Source organism: Sinocyclocheilus rhinocerous, unplaced genomic scaffold (assembly GCF_001515625.1).
Source record: "Sinocyclocheilus rhinocerous isolate Xijiao unplaced genomic scaffold, SAMN03320098_v1.1 scaffold1373, whole genome shotgun sequence".
In the NCBI taxonomy this organism is placed as follows: domain Eukaryota; kingdom Metazoa; phylum Chordata; class Actinopteri; order Cypriniformes; family Cyprinidae; genus Sinocyclocheilus; species Sinocyclocheilus rhinocerous.
Window position 1 is genome coordinate 245,347 of NW_015641107.1, and position 21,752 is coordinate 267,098.

A 21,752-nucleotide genomic window follows, 5' to 3' on the forward strand; every position below is an offset into this window, starting at 1 on the left:
TATATATATATAGTATATATATATAATAACAAATATTTAAAAAAAATTGTAAATATTACAAATGTTTTATATGATTATTAGCATCTTTCTTTTTTTTTCAAGAAAATTCTCCATTTGCTCTCTATATTTAATGTCATTTTTGTCTAAAAGAAACCACTGAGTTACTAAGATCTCATCTGTGATTTTTCTTTCTTATGGAAAGAAAAAGCCATAAACGTCAATATATTGTGCCCTTTATCCAACAGCAGTTGCCCTGAACAACATCAGCCGCAATATTGCAAGCAGCGCACGTTCTATCTCACCTCTGTAAAGAAACATTAACGTCTCCCACAGGCATAAACAGAGTAGTGGGTCCTTCACAACCAGCCGTGAGAGGTGTCCGGGAGGGTGTCCGTCTGCTCTGGGTAGATCATCTATGCCTCCATCCCAGGTGGACAAAAGTGAGTGGGGGCCGTCTCTGTCCCTGCACGTGCAGCGCGACACAGGCCTTTCCCAGGCCTGCCGTCCCACCAGCAGCTGTCTGAAGTATGGGCTGATGGCACACAGAACGGACGCGTGCGCCCAGCCCAGCTCCTTCCCAGAGTCCCCGGCGTAGAATGCCACATCAGCAAACTGAACGCCGCGTTCGAGGAGCCACTGCAAGTCCTGAGAGAAGGTGGACTCCTCCACTCTCACCGGGGGAAGACGCGCTGAAAGACATGGACGGGATGTTATAGGACAGCTTTATTGCTCAGATGTTGCTCTTTCGTAGCTCAGGAGACTAAATGTGGGTCTGAGTTATATTTCATTCAAGTATCTACTTCGGAGCTGAAATGTCTTCTAAAATACCTAAAAATGAGACAATTAATATTGACATGGAGTAAGAATACAGAGATATCAAATGAAGAGAAATACTGTGTGAGTTCAAACTTTGTAATAACCAGTAAAACCAGTAATAATGTAAAATATTATTACAATTTAAAGAAAACTGGGTCCCATTTTATATTAAGTGGCCTTAACTACTATGTACTTACATTTAAAGTAATCATTTGGTACAATGCACTTATTGTATACATACATGTTTTTACATTGTACTTATAATTTAAAAATGCCTGCATGTAATTACATCTGTAATTAATTTCTGTAATTACATTTATAATTACACTGTTAACCCACCCTTAAACCTACCCAAACCACCAAACCTGTCCCTAACTTTACCCATATCCCACCTCAATAGCAGCAAAAGTGTTTTGCAATACAATATGAACACAATAAGTACATTGTACTTATTTTTTGATGTAGGTACATAGTAGTGAAGGCCACTTAATATAAAGTGGGACCAAAAACTGTTTTCTATTTTAATATATTTTAAATTGTAATTTATTCATGTGATGGCAAATCTGAATTTTCAGAAGCAATTACTCCAGTCTTCAGTGTCACATTATCCTTCAGATATCACTCTAATCTGCTGATTTGAGACATTTATATGGACATTAGAAACATTTCTTATTATTATCAATGTTGAAAACAGCAGTGCCTCTTAATATATTTGCGGAAACGGTGATACATTGTTTTCAGGATTCTTTGATCAATGAAAGTTCAAAAGAACAGCATTTTTTGAAATAACATTTATTTGAAAAAAACATTATACATGTTTTATTGACACTTTTGATCAATTAAATGTATTCTTGCTGAATACAATTATTAATTTCTTGTAAAAAAATTAAAAATAAATGTTTGGATGCCATATCATTTCCAGTGCTCTTTGAATTTAATCTTTAGTTAGAAATTAAAGTTTTACTTCCTTACATTCAAATATTCTCAAAATAATCCCAAATCATAGTATGTTGAAACAATTATGCTAAAACTCTATTTCCAGTGTATTTTCAAAGTATGCATCCTTGCAGGTGTTCAATATTGCTGACAGCTGATCTATTTCATTTCGATGTTCTCTAGGAGAAACAACTGTGATATTAAAAAGATCTAATCTGTGATTATTGTTTTCTGTAGGGAATGCTAAAGAACTTCTGGAAGTACAAAAGGATGTGAGGGAGAGGAAGATAAAAAGAAATAGGTAAGAGAAAGGGAGAAATAAGGTGAGCTAAGCAGAGGAGGAGGATGGGTAAGGAATGTTTTAGTGTGAAGGAACCAAGATGGAGAAAGAGAATGATGAGATGAGAAAAGCAGAGGAGATGGGATGAGTAAGGGATACGGTAATAAGACGGGAGCAATGAGAAAAGTGACGTGAAAGCAAATCGCCAATGAGGAGGATTATGGGAAGGCCACATGAACGCCAGGCGTTAAAAAGAAATAGAACAAGTACACAAACAGATGTTGATTATTCATCACGTCTGTATTATCGGCACATTTTTCATATATTACTGCTGTGCGTTATGCACTCCCCTTAACCATTCATTTGAGGCCACACCAACGGTTTCCCAGTATTCAATACCCTTCATATTTTATGGGCTGTGCTCTATAAAAAGAGCCTAAGTGGTGCTGGAGCCACACCAACAAACTACAGAAAGCTTTGGCTTCTCGTTCTAAGTGTCAGTGCTCATAGCAGTGCTCATCTTGCACAGAATCCTTCTAGCCTTTAGCAGTCAATCCTTTTATCTAAATGGTAGACGAGTCCATTGACTCAGTTACTGATTAATATTGCCATTTTGTGCATATTTGTGCCCGAGTGCTTTGCAGAGATTAAGATAAGATGCCCGGCAAATTGCAAGAAGTTATTAGTGAGATTCGCCAAAATTAGACAGGTTTGAAGGGAAACGGAAAAGTCGAAAGATGCATGAGTATCTTTTTGTGAATCTCCTTCAAATACGAACACTAGACACATCATTTACATAACAATGAAGGGAAATCTCATCAGCCACTAACCTGGCTGGTCCAAATGAGGGGGGCGGGGCTCGTTAAACCTGTGACCCCGCCGTTTGTCTGGTGGCAGACGAGTCCATTGACTCAGTTACTGATTAATATTGCCATTTTGTGCATATTTGTACCCGAGTGCTTTGCAGAGATTAAGATAAGATGCCCGGCAAATTGCAAGAAGTTATTAGTGAGATTCGCCAAAATTAGACAGGTTTGAAGGGAAACGGAAAAGTCGAAAGATGCATGAGTATCTTTTTGTGAATCTCCTTCAAATACGAACACTAGACACATCATTTACATAACAATGAAGGGAAATCTCATCAGCCACTAACCTGGCTGGTCCAAATGAGGGGGGCGGGGCTCGTTAAACCTGTGACCCCGCCGTTTGTCTGGCCGTTCTTTGGCTTTCTGCTTCAGACACTGAATCATGAAGTATTCCAGCTGTATGAAGATTCAAAGGCAAGCGTGTAAATAACATCCAAATACACCACAAATCACAGCAACACCAAATATGGTGGAATATTTGCGGCTATTTAGAAAAAATGTGTCAAAACTGTGTCTTTGAACAGCTTGTCAATGGGGCAGCACCTTTAAAGGGACAACAATTATTTTATTTTTTTTACATTTTTTGCACATTTTTACATCAAAAAACACAGTTACAGTTATGCACTTGCAAAAGAAGTAAATGGGGCAAGATTGGCTGATTAATAAAAGTATTCCGCCCAGTGAGTTTCAAAACCACAAACAGCTTTGTCAATGGATAATGTACATTTTCTGTTTTCATATATTTTTAGTGAATTGTGTAAACAGCTTCTATTAAATCAAAACAGTCTCATCAATTTTCCTTTCTCATTTTATTTTTTTATTTTACATCGTATTAGTCAACAGCAATAGTACAGTGATCCCAACAGGAGTTGGATAAAGAACAAACAAAACAAACTTTTTGTTATGTGAAGATCATGAAATAAATTAAGTCGAGATGGCAAGAAAACAGCTCGTTATATCAAGATAATGAAAATTAAGATCATGAAAAAAAAGGAAGGTCCTATGAGATCACAAGAAAACAAACTTTTTGTTATGTGAAGATCATGAAATAAATTAAGTCGAGATGGCAAGAAAACAGCTCGTTATATCAAGATAATGAAAATTAAGATCATGAAAAAAAAGGAAAAATTATATTAAAGTACAGTTTCTTACGACTTGCATAAAATATTCTGTAAAGTAAGTGCTCTTTAAATTGTGCGATTTTGTGCACATCTTAATTAGTAGCATTAAATTGCAGGAATGCATGATACATACACTACACTGGTATTTGCCAATTATGGAAATTTATCGACCAACATTGGATATTTTGTCTGCATATTTTGAGGTTTACATCAAATTTAATCCTTCTTTCCAGAATGCCTTGCCTCATAGACATCCATTTTAAGAGCATTTCTTTAAACTTGTTTTTTTGATTGTGTTTAAGATTAAGCTTAAGAATGAGAAAACTACTGTCTCCATATTGCATGTGATAGATACTGTCAAGAGAGCTTAAACGCTCTTAAAGTCTCAATTCTAATTAGCCATTTAGCAGAAGCTTTTATCCAAAATGACTTATAGTACACTTATTGCACTCTCCCTGGAGCGACTGGGGCTCAAGGTCTCAGTGGTGATGGATGGGTTTTATATTTCACCTGAGGCATGGAGTTTATAAATTACCCCTCACTGGGTTTGAACCTCCAACCTTATGGTTACCAGCCTGGAACCGCTAAACCACAAGTACAGTTCTTCTGCATACTAATGAGACTTTTTTATCAATGATTAAGAGAAAAAGAGACACTTACCACACTGCCAAAGTAACGACCCACAAAAAAGTTGTTTAGAGATGGCAGCTCCAGGTAAGTGGCCCCCAGGTCCCTGGACAGCTGGAGCCCCTCACTGTGGGGCACACAGCTGCTCCAGTCGGATGCACACAGTGGACATGTGCACGGCGGGCCTTCGTCTGTACAGGATGACAGTGGGAAACATAATAAAAATGTGATCCACTCTTAAAAATAAAGATTCCAAAAGCATTTTTCACAGTGATGCCACAGAAGATCCATTTCGGGTTCCCAAAAGAACCGTTTCAGTGAACAGAACCATATTTTTCTTAGTGTAAACAACATGTTATTAATCTAAAGAGCTTTTTCCACTATAAAGAACCTTTTGGGCAATGGAAAATTTCCATGGATGTTAAATGTTCTTTAAAGGAACTTTTATGCAAACGTATTACTGATGCACAATACAAATGACATTTGTAGAGCAAGGTGCCAAATAAAGCACGTAAACATGTCGACTCGTACTGACAGAGAGTACATAACATTCAGAGAGATGTCAACAGGCAGACATATGGAGCGACTGCACACAGTGGACATGTGCACGGCGGGCCTTCGTCTGTACAGGATGACAGTGGGAAACATAATAAAAATGTGATCCACTCTTAAAAATAAAGATTCCAAAAGCATTTTTCACAGTGATGCCACAGAAGATCCATTTCAGGTTCCCAAAAGAACCGTTTCAGTGAACAGAACCATATTTTTCTTAGTGTAAACAACATGTTATTAATCTAAAGAGCTTTTTCCACTATAAAGAACCTTTTGGGCAATGGAAAATTTCCATGGATGTTAAATGTTCTTTAAAGGAACTTTTATGCAAACGTATTACTGATGCACAATACAAATGACATTTGTAGAGCAAGGTGCCAAATAAAGCACGTAAACATGTCGACTCGTACTGACAGAGAGTACATAACATTCAGAGAGATGTCAACAGGCAGACATATGGAGCGACAAAATCCGAGTCTATATTATGTAATAACGCATGCCAGCTCAAGTTTACAGCGTAAATTTAAACCTCGGTATGTGTGTGTGCGACGGGCAGAGAGAGAGAGTGGCAGTGACAGAATGAGAGACCAGGGATAGCTGGATAAAAACAATGTGTGTGTGTGTGTGTTAGGAAGAGTTGGCCCGGCCAGTAGGGCGAATGCCTGAGGGAACAGAAGAGCAAGTAAAGTGATAGCAAGAAAAGACAGCTAAATGGAGAGAGAGATAGATGGAGTGAGAATGAAAGAGTGGAAGAAAGAGACGTGAAGAGGGCACAGGCAGGAAGAAGTATGAATCACTGTAGCCAATAAAAGAAAAAGCCCAGAGAAATGGAAAAAGTTGTACCCCGTGAGTATGTGTGAGCATGTTTTGGCCACTCGGGTCTCTCCACGGCCAAGCAACGGGAAATGCAGCATAATTCTCATGACACGAACCCATTAGCATGAATATCATTATTGCTCACACTTAGGAGTATTAGAAATAAACAAACCCTTAAGTGTACATCCTAAAGGGATTGTTCACCCAAAAATTAAAGTTAAAAAATTAAAATATTAATTTTAATTTTACATTTTTATGAATTAATTGGTAATTTTTCAACATTTCACGAACCCTAGTTTGAGAAACCCCGGGCAAGAACCATTTCACAAGTCTTAAACAAACCCATTGTGTTCGTTTCTCCTCCATTATCCTTCAGGGATAAATGATGTAGCTGGATGGAATCACATCTTGATGAATTATACATCTCAAAGGTCACACTGTGAGCACAGAGCTGCCGCTTTTACAGCGAATGGAGCCAAATCTGTGGTCTAAGTGCTTGCAGTCTATAAATGTTTACCTATGAGCATATTCAACAAACGCTCACGGCGCAACCGCGCTCAGCAAATCAAAAGAGCGCCAAATCTTCGATCAGACTTTTTCCTTTTCCTTGAAGTCAGAAGCTTCTCGTATGCTGTGTTGCTTCTGAAGATCAGTAAAGGTTAACTAGTTCAACACCACAGTTCCATAGTGTTCCTATATGTTTCATCCATTTAAATTAAGTGAATGTTGCTCTTAGTCATTATAGGAAAGTTTAAAAGTCAACTTTACTGTCTAATACTTTGATTGACATGAGGTAATTAAGATTAAATGATGCACAATCCTAATTATCATTAGTACTTGACATTATTTGCTCTGCTTACAGTACTTAAGCACACATTCCATAAGCAAAACCATCAGGCAATTTTTAACCAGAGTTTAGTTCAATTGTTTCCATTAAGTCCATTATCTCCCAAGTCTGCACTACAAAAGGCTGACTGACATTTATTTTTCTTTAAAACTTCGTAATAGAGAAAAATACCTCAAGTGAACACTAAACAAATGCAAAACAGAAACAGCCAATCACATCTCACCATTTAGCCTCGCCCCCACGGCTACCAGAATCACAGGAACACCCCAGTGCCGAAGAAGAGGGCGAAGTCTTGGGGCGTAGACGTTTCGGACCTGCTGAAAGGCCAGTTTGTCGTTGACCGAGTACTTAATGACCACAATGTCGGCCTGCTCCACAACACTCCGCACGCTCGCCCAGTCGCTATCCAAAAGGTCCTGCGATTAAAACGAAGGGTTTTAACCTGGGATGTTTAAGAGGGCATATCTCAGTAGCTCAGCATCTGTTCCACCAATCAGCTTATGGATATCACTGCCGTAGCTAAATTCCTCTTAGTCCTCCAATCAGGCGGAAACAACTCTTTTCCCTGCAGAAACCCTAATCCTGCTTTTGAATCCCATCATCCCTCTCGCATTCACTCTGTTACTCACCCAACTAGGACAATCCCGCACCATCACTCTGACATCCCCGAACACTCTAGACTGGTACTCCATAAACGCAGGGTTCAAGGGAAGCCTTGATGGCGTCACCGAGTTTGGATCCAATTCCCGAGCTCCGTGGCCCAGGTAACTCCACAACAAGCCACCTTGGAACTGTCCCGGGCCGGCCGTCTCATCCCCAGGCCCGACGCCCCCAGGACACTCGCTACCCAGGGCCACTATGTGGACAGACCTGAGGGACATAGAAAAGCCTTTAGTGGTTTACAATTACAATCCAACCAGTTGTCTTTATATAAGCAATCACAGCTCACAGCATTTACACAAAGCCCTCAACTCTCCCTGCTCTGTAAACAAATTAGTAATTTTTAAAATGAAGAAAATTTTAAAAAATGCTGCAGTTAAAAACCTGTTAACTGCTTAACTGTTACTTTTCCATATACAGTAAGAACTGTAACTGGTTCAACACTTCATAATGTGTAATTTTACTGTAAAATACTGTCAAATGTATGGGTTTTGCAAGTAAAAACAATGAATTACCTTCACAGTTCAGTTTTTTGTTAGTTCAAGTAGATTTGAATATTAACATTATGTCAGTTAATAAAATACACAGTTATCAGTGAAAATTATAAAGGCACCAGTATTTTACTGTGTATAACCACAACTGACAAATCTATATATAACAGTAAAAACCTGTTTACTGTAAGTTACCTCACTGGTGTATGCGGTACAATCCCTCAGCAGAATGAAAAAGCGAACGGTTCATTCATTAAACACGCGCTTGAAAAGTGAAAGAGTGTCAGGTGCGCAATGATCCGTCTGTAAACACACACGTCCAGGCAGAAACGATCAAGGTAATCCTGCGCTATAGGAAGTTCATACTCCACCGTGAACAGGGATCCGGCGCTTCCCGGGACGCATGGCACGATCTGAGCCCTGAAACCAGACGTCACTTGAGCATAACGTCAAAGCTCATGGGTCAATGAGATAAGAATGTAAAGGAAAACAAAAATGAGCAGCGCGAGTGGGTGCATCCTGACTCAGCAAACGATAGGACGGACGTGGACACTTGCTGTCCACACCGCACACATGGGCTGCGCACACTGGCTGCTCGTGTTAGCGCTGTGCCTCTGCTGTCTTTGTCTGTTCAAACCAATGGCACTTTCAGTCATTAATACATGATATGAGAGAGTTATTCCCAACAAATAAAAATGCAGTCCTTCAGTACCCTAGCCAAAGTCAAAAGAGTCCATTGCCACGCCAGAGCTGAGAATTGGCAGGGGCCCCTGGGGGCACCCCGAGGCCCTTGGGTGTGAGATAACAATATTTATGCTTTGCTTTCACAAGCACCACTAATTAGACATGCTGCATGCTGACAGCACTGCATGACGTGAGTGGGATGCATGTACTGACCCATACAATTAGTACCTCTATATTTTGGGCTTTCAATGCACTGATCCTCTAGGTTGCAGTGGTAATAATAGGCATGATACAATTATAACAATTGCATGATAATTATTGCATGATACAAACAAATAAACACTGATTAGACTCTTTATTTGTGTATACTTTAGCTGTACATTGCTGTTTTCTTTCAGACTGTCTGCCAAGCTAATAGAGCATTATTTAATATTATATTATATATTGATTTTTTAAATGTTTTTTTAAATAAGTCTCACCAAGGCTGCATTATTATTATTTTTTTAAATGCAGTAAAAACAGTAACATTGTGAAATATTATTACAAACGGTTAACTGTTTTCTATTTGAATATATTTTAAAATGTAATGTATTCTTGTGATGCAAAGCTGAATTGTCAGCGGTCACTCCATTCTTCAGAGACACATGATCCAGAAATCATTCTAATATGCTGGTTTGCTGGAAATATTTTTTAATATCAGTGTTGAAAACAGTTGCTGCGTAATAATTTTGTGTAAACCATGATACATTTTTTCAGGACTCTGCATTTATTTGAAATATTATATATATATATACAGTATTCTAAATGTTTTTACTGTCACTTTTGATCAATTTAATACATCCTTGCTGAATATAAGTATTTTTTTCTTTAAAAAAAAAACGAGATTTATGTGTATGTTTGTATATATAATTAATAATAATTAGATGAAATATGTAGATGTAAAATTGCAGCTCAACCAGCCTATTCATTTAGAAAAAAAAGAGTATCTCTGAATTATGGGGAAAACATTTTTTTTGTTTGTTTGCAGTAATTAAATTATTTTCTTTTTAATATTTTAAAACATCTTTCCTTTACTGAGGCCCCCCAGTGAGCCCCTATAGTGAGCCACTGTTGTAGTACAAAGGTGTAGTAAATTCAGAGTGGATCTGCTTGAGGCAATGTATTGATGCTGAAAATGCTGTTTAAAAATAGCATTTGACCCTATAACCTAATATGCAAGGAATAAAAGCTGTTTTGTTTTTTTGTCCTCTTCGTCTGCGATAATTAGTTGTTATTATTCTTTGTTCTTAAACCAATTCTATCACAGCATCCCATTCATAAACAGGCTCTAATGCTATTATTAGCCAAGTGTTGTGTATATTTTAATTTGCCTTGTTTGCCACAATATAACATCAAAAAGCCTCAGCACCCTTCAGATCCTCCTCTGAGATCACCAAAATAGCATAAACTCTCCTGAGCTGCAGTGAATCAAAGCTCCCATTCCACCTTACAGGTGCATCTCAATAAATTAGAATGTCGTGGAAAAGTTCATTTATTTCAGTAATTCAACTCAAATTGTGAAACTCGTGTATTAAATAAATTCAATGCACACAGACGTCAGTCATGCTGTCCTGAACTTCTGAAAGGATTATCTTAACTCTACCATAACAAGCTTTTTATCCATATAACAGGTCTAATAATCCCACACCCATCGTCGTCTAATGCAAAGTTTTCATCATTATACTCAGGAAGATTACTGAATACGAGTATAGAGGTGTTGTTATTTTGTATATGGCCTAGTGGGATTTACTTCAAATATAGTATTCTCAACTTCCATATTCTCAACTTCCAGAATTCACTCATTACGCCGCCCTGCATAACATTTGCTGAATGGAATCCAATACTTGTTACTTTCTAATTTTGGGGTGCTGATTCCCAAAAACAGTGTCTGTTTTTCTCTATCATGTCATAATTTCCCACAAAATATGATGTGCATTTCATAGCAATTTTGCTTTTGACAGCCATTTGTAAGGTGAACAAGTCCTGTATTGTCCTCTAATCACCAGAAAAACTGCCACAAAGACATGATTCCTGTCTTCCTCTGAGCCAGATTACAATTTGTTCAATTTCTCAGGCAATTTTATTTTATGCCTAATCTAATATTTCAAGGTTAGAATTCTTTGGAAGCTTGTTTCTGCCACAGGATTAAAAAAAATAAAAAAACGTAATTGCGACTTTTTATTCGTTAGTCAAGTTTTTCCTTCAATTCTGAGTTTATATTTCACCATTAAAAAAAAATTTTTTTCTCAGAATTGCGTTAAGTCGGAATTGTGAGATAAAAAGTCCCAATTTCCTTTTTTATTTTTAATTCTGTGGCATAAAAAAAACAGAATTGCAAGTTGTAAATTCAGAATTCAGAGAAAAAAGTTAGAATACTATACAAACAGCAACAGAAAATTACAGATTTTGTGAAAAAAGAGCTTATTTATTTAAAAACTTTTGTTTATGTGAAGTTCATTAAATGGAGTTATGTTTCTTTATCACGCTTCCCCACAAACGTCTGTTGTTGAGTGGATACGAAATTCCGCGTAAAATGCGGATTGCTTCATGGCAGCAATGTGTACAGTTAACCACCGTAATTACGACAGTGAATTCCACTCACTTAACTGAAATTGGCTCCAAAGTCGCGAAAATACACAAAACTACATACAGTTGCGTTAAGTGTCACCGGCCCACCAGTGGGCCCGCAGCTATTACATCATTTATTGCCTTTTTACTCTATCAAAAATGTTAGTAATGACCCTAAGTTAGATATCATTTGAAAGCTTAAAACCTCAAAATTCATCCTGTGAAAACCATTTTGAGATCCAACATGGAAATGGTACTTTAAAATCTTTTGGCGGTCTCCTCCCCCTAAGTGGGCGGTGTCAAGTGTCATATTACAAAATGTATTATGGTATTTTACAATCAAAACTTTTTATAATCTTGACAATATACATATCGTTGGAAAGGTCTGAGTCTCAAGATTCCCCATTCTGTGATAGTTGGTTATTTTAGTGATAGAAGTAATATTGACAGAAAGGTAGACATTTGTGACAGAAAAATGCATGAAAAAAAATTCAATGGAGTTTGGGTGTCCCCGGTGGCGGTTTGTGGTATAATGCCTTAAATAAAACCTTAATTTTTTTTATATTAACTTCAAATTTGGAATATAACTTATTTAGCAATTTTAGTGCAAATTAAAATTTTAAATATTTATTTTATATAAAATAAAATAAAAAATTGTACAGTGCATTTTCTTTACAGTAAATTTAAACTTCTATAACTTTTTGATACTTTCATATTTTGAAATGATTCCACTTCTACAATAAAATGCTGATTGTCTTCTTTAAAAAGAGTCCAACCTTAGGTCTGTATTCCAAAGCTGATTAATGTTTTTGTACTCAGCATCATCAGATTAGGTAATATTAGGCTTTTTTTTTTATTGTAAATAACAATATTTGTTTTCAAGACTGTTTAATCTGAGGTTTCATCCTGCCAGTCCTTTTTGTTCTATAAACTAAAAGAAACTATTTCTCTTTGTCAACAAGCTGAAATAAATTCTAAAACAGGCACTTTTTACAAGCACTGCTGAGAGGTGTATATGCTATTTTAGGGCTGCTTGGTTGGTGTACCATTCAGAACATTTGTTTTTAAAGGGCAGGATGGGTTACTGTAGGTCATCTGAAACTTTTTGATACTTTCATATTTTGAAATGATTCCACTTCTACAATAAAATGCTGATTGTCTTCTTTAAAAAGAGTCCAACCTTAGGTCTGTATTCCAAAGCTGATTAATGTTTTTGTACTCAGCATCATCAGATTAGGTAATATTAGGCTTTTTTTTTTTGTTGTAAATAACAATATTTTTTTTCAAGACTGTTTAATCTGAGGTTTCATCCTGCCAGTCCTTTTTGTTCTATAAACTAAAAGAAACTATTTCTCTTTGTCAACAAGCTGAAATAAATTCTAAAACAGGCACTTTTTACAAGCACTGCTGAGAGGTGTATATGCTATTTTAGGGCTGCTTGGTTGGTGTACCATTCACAACATTTGTTTTTAAAGGGCAGGATGGGTTACTGTAGGTCATCTGCCAAGCAGAATCTTATTTCTACTCCAATGCACAATCACGTGCCCCTCGTGTGCCCCTCATTCTTGGCCCAGAGATCACAACCACTCTACAGGAAAGTCTATCTCCTGATCTTACACAAGACACACACATTATTCCTCATTGTGAACAGAATAACAGTCCATTCAGAGCCATCAGTAATTTGGTTTAAATTTGACAATGCACTTTTCTCATACTATGATATCTTTGGGTATAACAGAGAATTAGTACAATCTATTTTCAAGCAGTGAGCTCATATTGACATTGATATGTTTCCAATAACATGTTTAGTTTAGCATCAATTTTAATTAATTACCAAGTTGATTCTTGCACAAACATTTAACTTGGCATTCAATTATTATCTCATAGATGAAACATTCTCAAGAGAGACAGTGACCATCAAAAGAGTAAATGGAAATGTGCCAGACATTAGACAGTCATGGCATACATCATATTTCATTTTCAGATTATAAATAATTTGATTTGTTTGGCTCCTGCATGCCGAGGCGTCCTACACAATTGCATGAGGGTCATTGTTGGAATGGTTGTAAAATACAGTTTAGTTTGTATATGTTGTCTAATTGTCTTTTGTTGACACCTAAAAATTGCCAGATTAGACAAAGCAGTGCTCAACTCCAGTCCTTCTCTGTTCAGAAATTTGGGGTTGGTGAAATTAAAAAATATATATTTTTAAAGAAGTCTCATGTTCATCATGGCCGCATTTATTTGATCAAAAAATACTGTAAAAACTATTATTATACTTTAAAATGATTGTTTTATATTTGAATACATTATAAATGTCTTTACTGCCCGTTTTGATCAATTGAATGCATCCTTAAAAAGTATTAATTTCTTTAAAAAAAATACTGATCTGAAACTTTTGAACGGTATGCATTTATTCATTTTCTGAGTAGCCATGTAATAAGGTCCTGATCAGTTGTTGTGATAATGACCGACTTACTGTATATTATCCCTTACATAACATGTCACTTTTATGCATTTGGCAGATGGTTTTATCCAAATCAACTTGTGCAATAAATATAGAAAATAATAATATTATTGCATTCCTGTAGCTCAAACAATAGAGCATTCCCAAGAGATGAATGAACTAATTTTAAAAAATGTATACCTTCAATGCAGCACAAGTTGCTTTGGATAAAACCATCTGCCAAATGCATAAAAGTGACATGTGACTACTTTTTTGGTTTAGTATATATATACTCATTTATTTAAAAAGTAAGTTTTTTTCCCCCCCAAAAAAGTTTGTTTTTTCAATGCAGAGTTTAGATTTTCTTTTGGCAAAAAACAAAATTGAGCATCACGGTGAATCATGGCAACGTAGAGATCCTGGCACTGACACTAAAAAGGGCTATGATATTATTTTGATTTATGATGTCAAATCGCAGTTTTATTCATGCAAACTGACTCATTTGAAATCATCAATCTCTTAATATATGCAGTTCCCTTAGGATCCCTGAAGCTCTCGTCTCACTGTTGCTGCCAGACTAAACGTCTTCATCTGCGTTCACATCTTCTTCTCCATCCTCCCATTCCTGTGCTTTTCTCAGTTCTGCCCTGCCCTTCTCAGTCTGATAATAGTCTGACTCAACCCACCCAGGGCAGTTGGACAACGTCACAAAGATGTCTTCGTCTACTTCCGTCACTTTGTGCACTTTCTGCTTCATGCCTTTGGAATACCACTGTGGAATAGGGACTTTTTCTGCAGGGTTGGTTGCCTTGTATAACCCCTCACCTTCAGCCAGAGTGATCTTCTACTTGTGTTTTGGGCACACAATACAGAGCTTGTTGTTGATTTCCTGCGCATGAAACAATAAATGGGATCAGAGTTCACATGAGAGGTAACAATGTGTGTCAAGTGTGCCTATGGATCACTGAATCTGCTTCAACAGAAATGGCTTTACCTCAATATCTCCGAGCTCCAAACTACCGCCGGCATCTGAAAGAAAGGAAAGTGTCATTAGCACCCATATGCACTAAGCTGACCCGAGCAAAAGCCTTTTTGATTCTGGGCTTTTGCCTCTGGAATTGTACTTGGCACACTTCCTCAACAGCAATACTTCAGTGCTAAATCTTCTACTTTGTCTCCCTCTAGTGCAGAAAAATAAGTAAAGATGCTTTTCATGCTACTCAGGGTAACACTGCAGGTCCATTGCATAGAAAGTTCTTTGATGATATATAATAAGAATGTCTCTTCCATCCAGAGTCACATTCATCCTCTTAGCCTGAATTAAATCTTCTTTCTTGCCGATAAAATACATACGAGAAGGCTTATTTTTATCCATGGATGTGGTGAGGTTTTAGTTACGTTTTCTGTGAAAATATAATGTTATATGAATACCATTCAAGTTACATAAATGCACTGTTCTTGGTTCTTGTTCTAAGTTGAAAATTTACCAGGTGTTTGTTTGAAAGTAAGCAATGTCAGTAGGCATTAAAGAGATCGTTCACCCAAAAATGAAAGATTTGTCATCATTTACCCACCCTCGAGTTGTTCCAAGCCTGTATGAATGTCTTTCTTCTGATGAACACAAAAGAAGATAGTTTGAAGAATGTTGGTAACCATACAGTTTCTGGTCCCCATTGACTTCACTGATAGTATTTTTTTTCATATATGGAAGTCAATGGGGACCAGCAACTGTTTGGTTACCCACGTTCTTCAAAATATCTTCTTTTAGGTTTAATGTATATATCAAAGAATTTTGTTTTTAAGTTTTAATCATTTAAAATATAATAAAATTAAGTATGTTCACTTATTATTTTATATGTTTTAATAAGTACAGGTCAGAATAAGTATATTATTTCATATATACGTGTATATATATATATATATATATATAATTTGTTGTAAATGTATATAAACCTCAAGCAGAACAGAAAGAAGTAATTCATATATATATGCCTAGTTGCCTGTATACTAGCACAATTCCTTGTGCCAGTGTTTGCATAGGATTATATAAACCATACGAAATAAAAATAGTATAAAATATTCAGAATTAAAATGTAATAATATAATTGTATATGAAACAGTATTTTCTATTTAAAAAAAGAATTACTAATATAATACTAAAAAGTCAATTATGATAAGTTAAAATAGCTATGATAGGCCTTCTCAAACACTGTCACGTTATAAAATTAGTTTACTAATGGCAAAATGCTTAAGTATTTAACACAGGTATCAAAATATATTTTCAATCTATCATTTAAATTTTTTAATTAACCTTTTAAACTTACATATCAACATAGACATTGCTGAGCAAATATTGTTAGCAGTTTTACCTCGTCCTGCTCCTGTTGGCTGTGTATCTTGTGAAACGTGCGTCCTGTATGGTTGAAGTTTGTTCTAGTCTGCAGAGGATCGTGTTATCTCAAGCCCACCGGCTGCTGCGTTCAGCCCTATCAGCCCCGCAGATCAGGATCTTGAGCTTGATCACATGATCTTTGTTTAATGTATAAACCTGAATGATACACCACTAACTGACAGATTTTTACAATGCGATTTCTCCGATATCAAAATGAAGTTTTATAAAGTTGCATATAATTGTATTTTGCCCATCTATCCATCAGGATTGCGCGTAATATCATATTATTCCAAAACAATTATTTTTTAAAATACATTATTACATTCCAAGTCCTCCCCATCAAATAACATTTTATATCTGTTATAACCAGTGTTGGGCAGTAACTAGTTACTAGTAACTTAGTTACTGTAATAATATTACTTTTTGCAATAACTAGGAGTGTAACTACTAACAAGATTTCAGTAATAATATTACAGTTACCATCCATAAAACAGCTTAGTTACTTTTGATGCCTCAACCACGCTGATTTAAAATCCAACAATCAAATAAGTCCTAGATTTATTTTCATAATTTCCACTGAGGGAGCCAATCAGACAGCGACTCACACTGCGTAGTCTTGAACATCATCTTTGCGCAGCAGGTACGCACCTGCGCCGTCAAAACAGAAAGCAGCCTGCATACTGAGCACTTTTCTATGTGCCATTCGCTGTTTTAAGTGCCAGGTTATGTCACATCTGTTCTAAACAAAAAGGAGCATTCAGTCATTACTGACTAGACGTAAGTGAAATGATTTCATCTTAAGCGGCTAATGAATTGTGCTAACCTGCGAAGTAGGAAGTACATGCATGTTACACATAAGCGAGTCCATTTTCGTTAAATAGTATTTCCAACACACAGTTTGTATTTAAACGACATAAAACGCATTCAGGATACTTGTAGTTGACATTTCCTGTGGGGAAAACCATCTTAAACCAGCTGGTTTGCAAGTTGTGTTTCTAAACTGTATACTGTTGTTTCCTGAGGGAACTAGTTTTTCATCCATTGTCATGCGATGTGCTAAAAATGACAGTAAAGTTGACTTTGAAACTCATTTAAAACCAGCAAACAGACCTGCTAAGACCAGCTTAGACTGGTTTAAGATGGTTTTCTCAGCAGGGTTTCTACAATACAAATAATAATACTCAGCACATTGTAAATGATGGTGTATGAGCTGCTCAGATGTCTCTAGAAAGCATAGTAATAATAATAATAATAATAAAAACGTTCTCCAAATAAATATTATATATGTTTGTACAAAATTATATAAACCATAAGCCTTCTTAAACATTGCAACACATCTTTAAACACTAAGAAAGAGTTTAAAATGTAAAAAAAATAAAATACATTAAAATGTAATAATATAAAATTGTATACAAAATAGGATTTTTCTATTCTAAATATATATATATATATATATGTAATTATATAAGTAAATATATAATTATATAATAAAAACATCCTGTATTTAGAAAATAAATCGGCTATGACAGACAGGCATTCTCAAACATCTCAATTTATATGATGAAATAAAGGCTTTTAAAAATTTTTTGAATAAGATTCGAGTGCCTTGGACTACTATTATTCTTACGATCTCAATTTATATATCAGTTTAATAAAGACTTGAGCATTTGTTTGTACTTGACACATTTTCATTTAATCTTTTTAAATTTAGAACGCACAGTGAAACTTTTTATATGATAAAACTATAACAGATAGCTGCATATGCTTACTAGACTGTGTATTTCCAGGTTATGGCATTGCGGGCGTGTGGATTTGTCATTTTTCGGCGTTTGGCCCAGCAGCCTCCCCCCGATAATATAGAGTTCCTGCTGCTGCAGACGCCCTACGGGGAACATCACTGGACGCCACCCAAAGGTGCATCTCACAGCTTCTCATGATGCTTTTACTGTGCTCAACTCATTTTACTCTCAACTTCTATTTGAACCACAAGCTTTACCTGTAATCGTGCCTATTTAAAAGAATATTATGGGTTATTTTCACCATAACGCCTGTTTCTACTAACAGAAAATGAGTCGGTAAAGCATTTATAAACTAAATGTAAAACAAAAAACAGCAACCATTGCTGCAACTAATACAGGTAGTTAAGTCACATGACCTGTCCGCAGCAAATCAATTGAAGACATCTTCAATTTCTAAGTATTGTTACTGAAAGAATAAATTTATCCTCCCCCCATAAGGTCATGTTGACCTTGGAGAGGATGACTTCACCACGGCCTTGAGAGAGACACAGGAGGAAGCAGGTTTAGGTAAAGATCACCTGCGTATGGTCGATGGCTTCCTGCAGAGGTTGCGCTATCAGGTCCGGGGAAAGGACAAAGAGGTCCTCTATTGGTTGGCTGAGCTCCGTGATCCAAACACACAGGTCATTCTCTCAGACGAACACCAGGATTACCGCTGGGCCAAACTAGAGGAAGCCTGTAAGCTGGCAAAAAAACAGGACTTACAGGACACACTTACAGCAGCACAGCAGTATCTAGAAACACAGGGCAAACAGTAACATTTACACTTGGTTTTGACATTTAGACACTGACAGAGTTAAATGCTTGCACTGACTCACCTTTATAAAATCGTTTTAGGATGTTGAATTAATGACGGTTTAAAGGTGGACCTGATGTGTTGTATGAAATTTGACCGTGGGAATAGACATTTGACTTTTGTCCTTTTTGCGTCTCTACTTGCTAAGCTGAATTTAATTTGAATTCATAATAGGTTGCTTCCAAGTTGTTAAAAATGTTAAGACAAACTCACAACCTCTAAATCTCCACCAACAAAAAAAACAAAACAAAGCTGCCATTCATTCCAAAGAATGTTGTGGGTTCAATATGAGGTAAGCTCTAATGACGCCATCTGTGGCATACTGTTAATTACCACGGAAAATCATTTTGAGAAGCCCCACAATAAAACACACACACAGACAAAAATACTTAAAATTTATAATACAGGGCTTGTAAGTGGATTATGACACAATAAACATACAATTCCATTTTTTTCCCTGTGGTAATAAAACAGTGCTTCATAAACCACTGTATATAACCTAAAAAAAAATCCTTTAAGGCAAATATTGAGACGCTGGGGTTTTTGGTCATTCTATACACACACACACACACACACATTTTCCAATCTCATTGTCGCTTTTCCACTAAAGTTTCTCCACATACTGTACAGTTTTTCGATGTTGAAATTTAGGGTCCATCAGAAATAATCTATAAATTGTATGCAAGTTATTTTGCTATGAATTCTACATCATGCAGATTGTCCTAATTTATTAACTATAATGAAACCAGTAAATGAAAAACACTGTTCAAGAATCAATGTCGTTTTAGTATTATTTAAATTCTATTATAGTTTGTATATATTTTGAATGAGCCTTATTTTTATATTTTCATTTTAGTTAAAGTGTTTGTCATTTTAATTTATTTTAAAATATTTCCTAAAGAGTTTTTTAGTTTTGGATTTCAGTTAGTAATTTTAGTTCTTCAACTTAAACTTCAGTTCAAAATTGTAACATTTTTGTTTAGAATTGTCATCTAATGTTTATATTCTATTTTAGCTTTATTTCAATTAACCAAAATGTTTTTTTAATAGTTTTTGTCAATGATAACAACACTGTCATGAACTGAAAGAACCTCTGAATGTGTTGTCTAATGGTTTAATTGCTAAGGAGCATTAACTCCTGTACATACACACAAACAAAAATGAATTGTATTGTGATCATACAAGCACAGTCTTAAAATGACCATACTGGACAACCCCCACCCACCCCAAACTCAAATACCTATGTTTAGAATTGAATTAGGTATCGAATTAGATTCATTCGTACTGTTTTTCCATTCTTCCTTATGTAAATATTTAGAATGATATTCCCTTTAACAACATTACAAGAGAAAGGAAATGCATTGAACTTAGAGCAAATGATGACTTCGGTTGTTGTGATCTGACTCAGGACCACAAATCCTGTCAAAGAATAGCATATGAAAACCAAAAAAACATTAATGAAACATTAAAAACACACTCATGACACACAAAGAATAAAATCCTTCAAGACAAATCCACTGTCGACTAACGTCACAACACTTTTTGAAATGAACTTGGTCGTTTTGCTGTGCACAGGGGTGTAATACACCGAGAGTCTCTTGCTGAATGTGTAAAATCCAGTCCGATTTAATCGATTCACGTCCCTGTTGAGCCCTTTCGCCCCGTAGTCCAGAGATTTAAGGGAGCGATTGAGTCGGGAATGATTGTTCTAGATAGTTCAGTGAGTACGAGAGCACAGTTCTCTCACGATCCTCACATCCACACTCCCTTCTGGAGGGGTTTCGTAGGACCAGGAATCAGCATCCGTGTCCTTGGCTGGTTTGTGGGAATAAAGGTGTACCTGAGACCCCATGTGCATAAACGTCTAAGCTTCCACCCCCATTAAAGAGACCTTAGGGGTTCGCGTGCCTCATCAGATGATTGACACATCATATAAAACACATTAAAACATACAAGCATGCTCTTGAAAGCTACGGCCCACAGCGGCACCGTTGCCAAGGCAAAAAAGCATAAGACCCGAGGATGAGAGGGCTCGCACCGATGAGTGAAATGTCCTCAGCATTCACTGATCTCAAACCCCGTAATTGGTGAGAAAAGGAAATAGTTTGGTACAGCTGCTCATACGTGTTCACTTACCAAGAGTATGTGTTCATTTAAAAGCATAACAGTATAATTACCTTCAGCCAAAATTGGTGGATCGAATATTAGGGGCTGAACGTGGGACATCATCATAGCGACTTAAACAGTCTCATCATAGTTTCTGGGTCAGCAAAATGAAGGTGTGCTGGAAGTAGTTTTAATGCTAGTGTTGCTGAGCACTTGCAAGCACCTTCATGTGCCATATCATTTGACACCGTGATTTAATGGCTCAAAAAGCTCATGTGATTTGGGGGTGGGAGCTGCGCATAAGAGGATGTAGTTGTGAAGGTGACCCTGCTGATGTGGATGGCTGGTCAAAATGATGACACTTAAAGTTAATGAGAAGGAAACTGTCTATTCGTTCTCCATTTTCCCACCCTTGAATACTTACCTTTCTTGTGGAAAAGTGGGAATTTAGGTACATATAGTGGAATCAGTGGAGCCCTATACTGTAAAGACAGTTCTGAAGAAACTGTACATACTTGAAAATCTGGGAAATGAACAAAACATTCATTTGTTGGTGATTTTACCAGGCATAACTAGCTCATGGGGGTGGGTTGAAGGGTTAGTCTGATTAAAAATGGAAGTTTTACCATTATTTACTCACCCTCGTGTCATTCCTAATCTTGATTCAAACTGGCAAACTACATTTGGTTACGCAACATGCAAGAATCAATGGCCTGGAGCATAAAAGAGAGCTTTAGTGATATGAGGAACAACTTAAATTTTGGCCTTTTCCTCTTCTGAAGCCATTGTATATTGCAAAATTTGGACTGTTTTCTTTCAATTCTGAATTTACATCTCACCATTCATTTTTCACTCCTCTGATTTCTGAGTTTACATCTCGTAATTCTGAATTTTAAGTTACTTCTCAGTC

The 21,752-nt window shown here is 36.4% G+C and overlaps 3 protein-coding genes across 3 annotated transcripts in view; 1 reads left to right on the forward strand and 2 right to left on the reverse strand.

The window, feature by feature from the left end:
* The window catches only part of LOC107754640 (rho-related BTB domain-containing protein 3-like), a 13,661-nt gene extending 5,839 nt beyond the window's left edge, over window positions 1-7,822 (reverse strand). The window contains exons 1-5 of the mRNA XM_016571179.1: window positions 7,491-7,822; window positions 7,085-7,277; window positions 4,680-4,837; window positions 3,186-3,294; window positions 303-689 (exon numbers count right to left, since the gene is read on the reverse strand). Of these exons, the coding sequence (XP_016426665.1) occupies window positions 303-689; window positions 3,186-3,294; window positions 4,680-4,837; window positions 7,085-7,277; window positions 7,491-7,742 (1,099 nt within the window). The 5' untranslated portion in view covers window positions 7,743-7,822. The remainder of the gene's footprint in view (window positions 1-302; window positions 690-3,185; window positions 3,295-4,679; window positions 4,838-7,084; window positions 7,278-7,490) is intronic.
* Window positions 7,823-13,993: 6,171 nt separating this feature from the next.
* Window positions 13,994-15,282, reverse strand: LOC107754643 (Rieske domain-containing protein). Its single transcript, XM_074560230.1, is given in 3 exon segments — window positions 13,994-14,638; window positions 14,744-14,778; window positions 14,974-15,282. Coding segments are annotated over 3 exon segments (498 nt in total). The 5' UTR covers window positions 15,125-15,282; the 3' UTR covers window positions 13,994-14,326.
* Window positions 15,283-16,754: 1,472 nt separating this feature from the next.
* Window positions 16,755-19,104, forward strand: LOC107754633 (bis(5'-nucleosyl)-tetraphosphatase [asymmetrical]-like). The gene is made up of 3 exons (XM_016571173.1): window positions 16,755-16,918; window positions 17,929-18,055; window positions 18,379-19,104. The coding sequence occupies exons 2-3, from the start codon at window positions 17,932-17,934 to the stop codon at window positions 18,696-18,698; spliced, it is 444 nt and encodes a 147-aa protein (XP_016426659.1). The 5' UTR covers window positions 16,755-16,918; window positions 17,929-17,931; the 3' UTR covers window positions 18,699-19,104.
* Window positions 19,105-21,752: the final 2,648 nt, after the last annotated feature.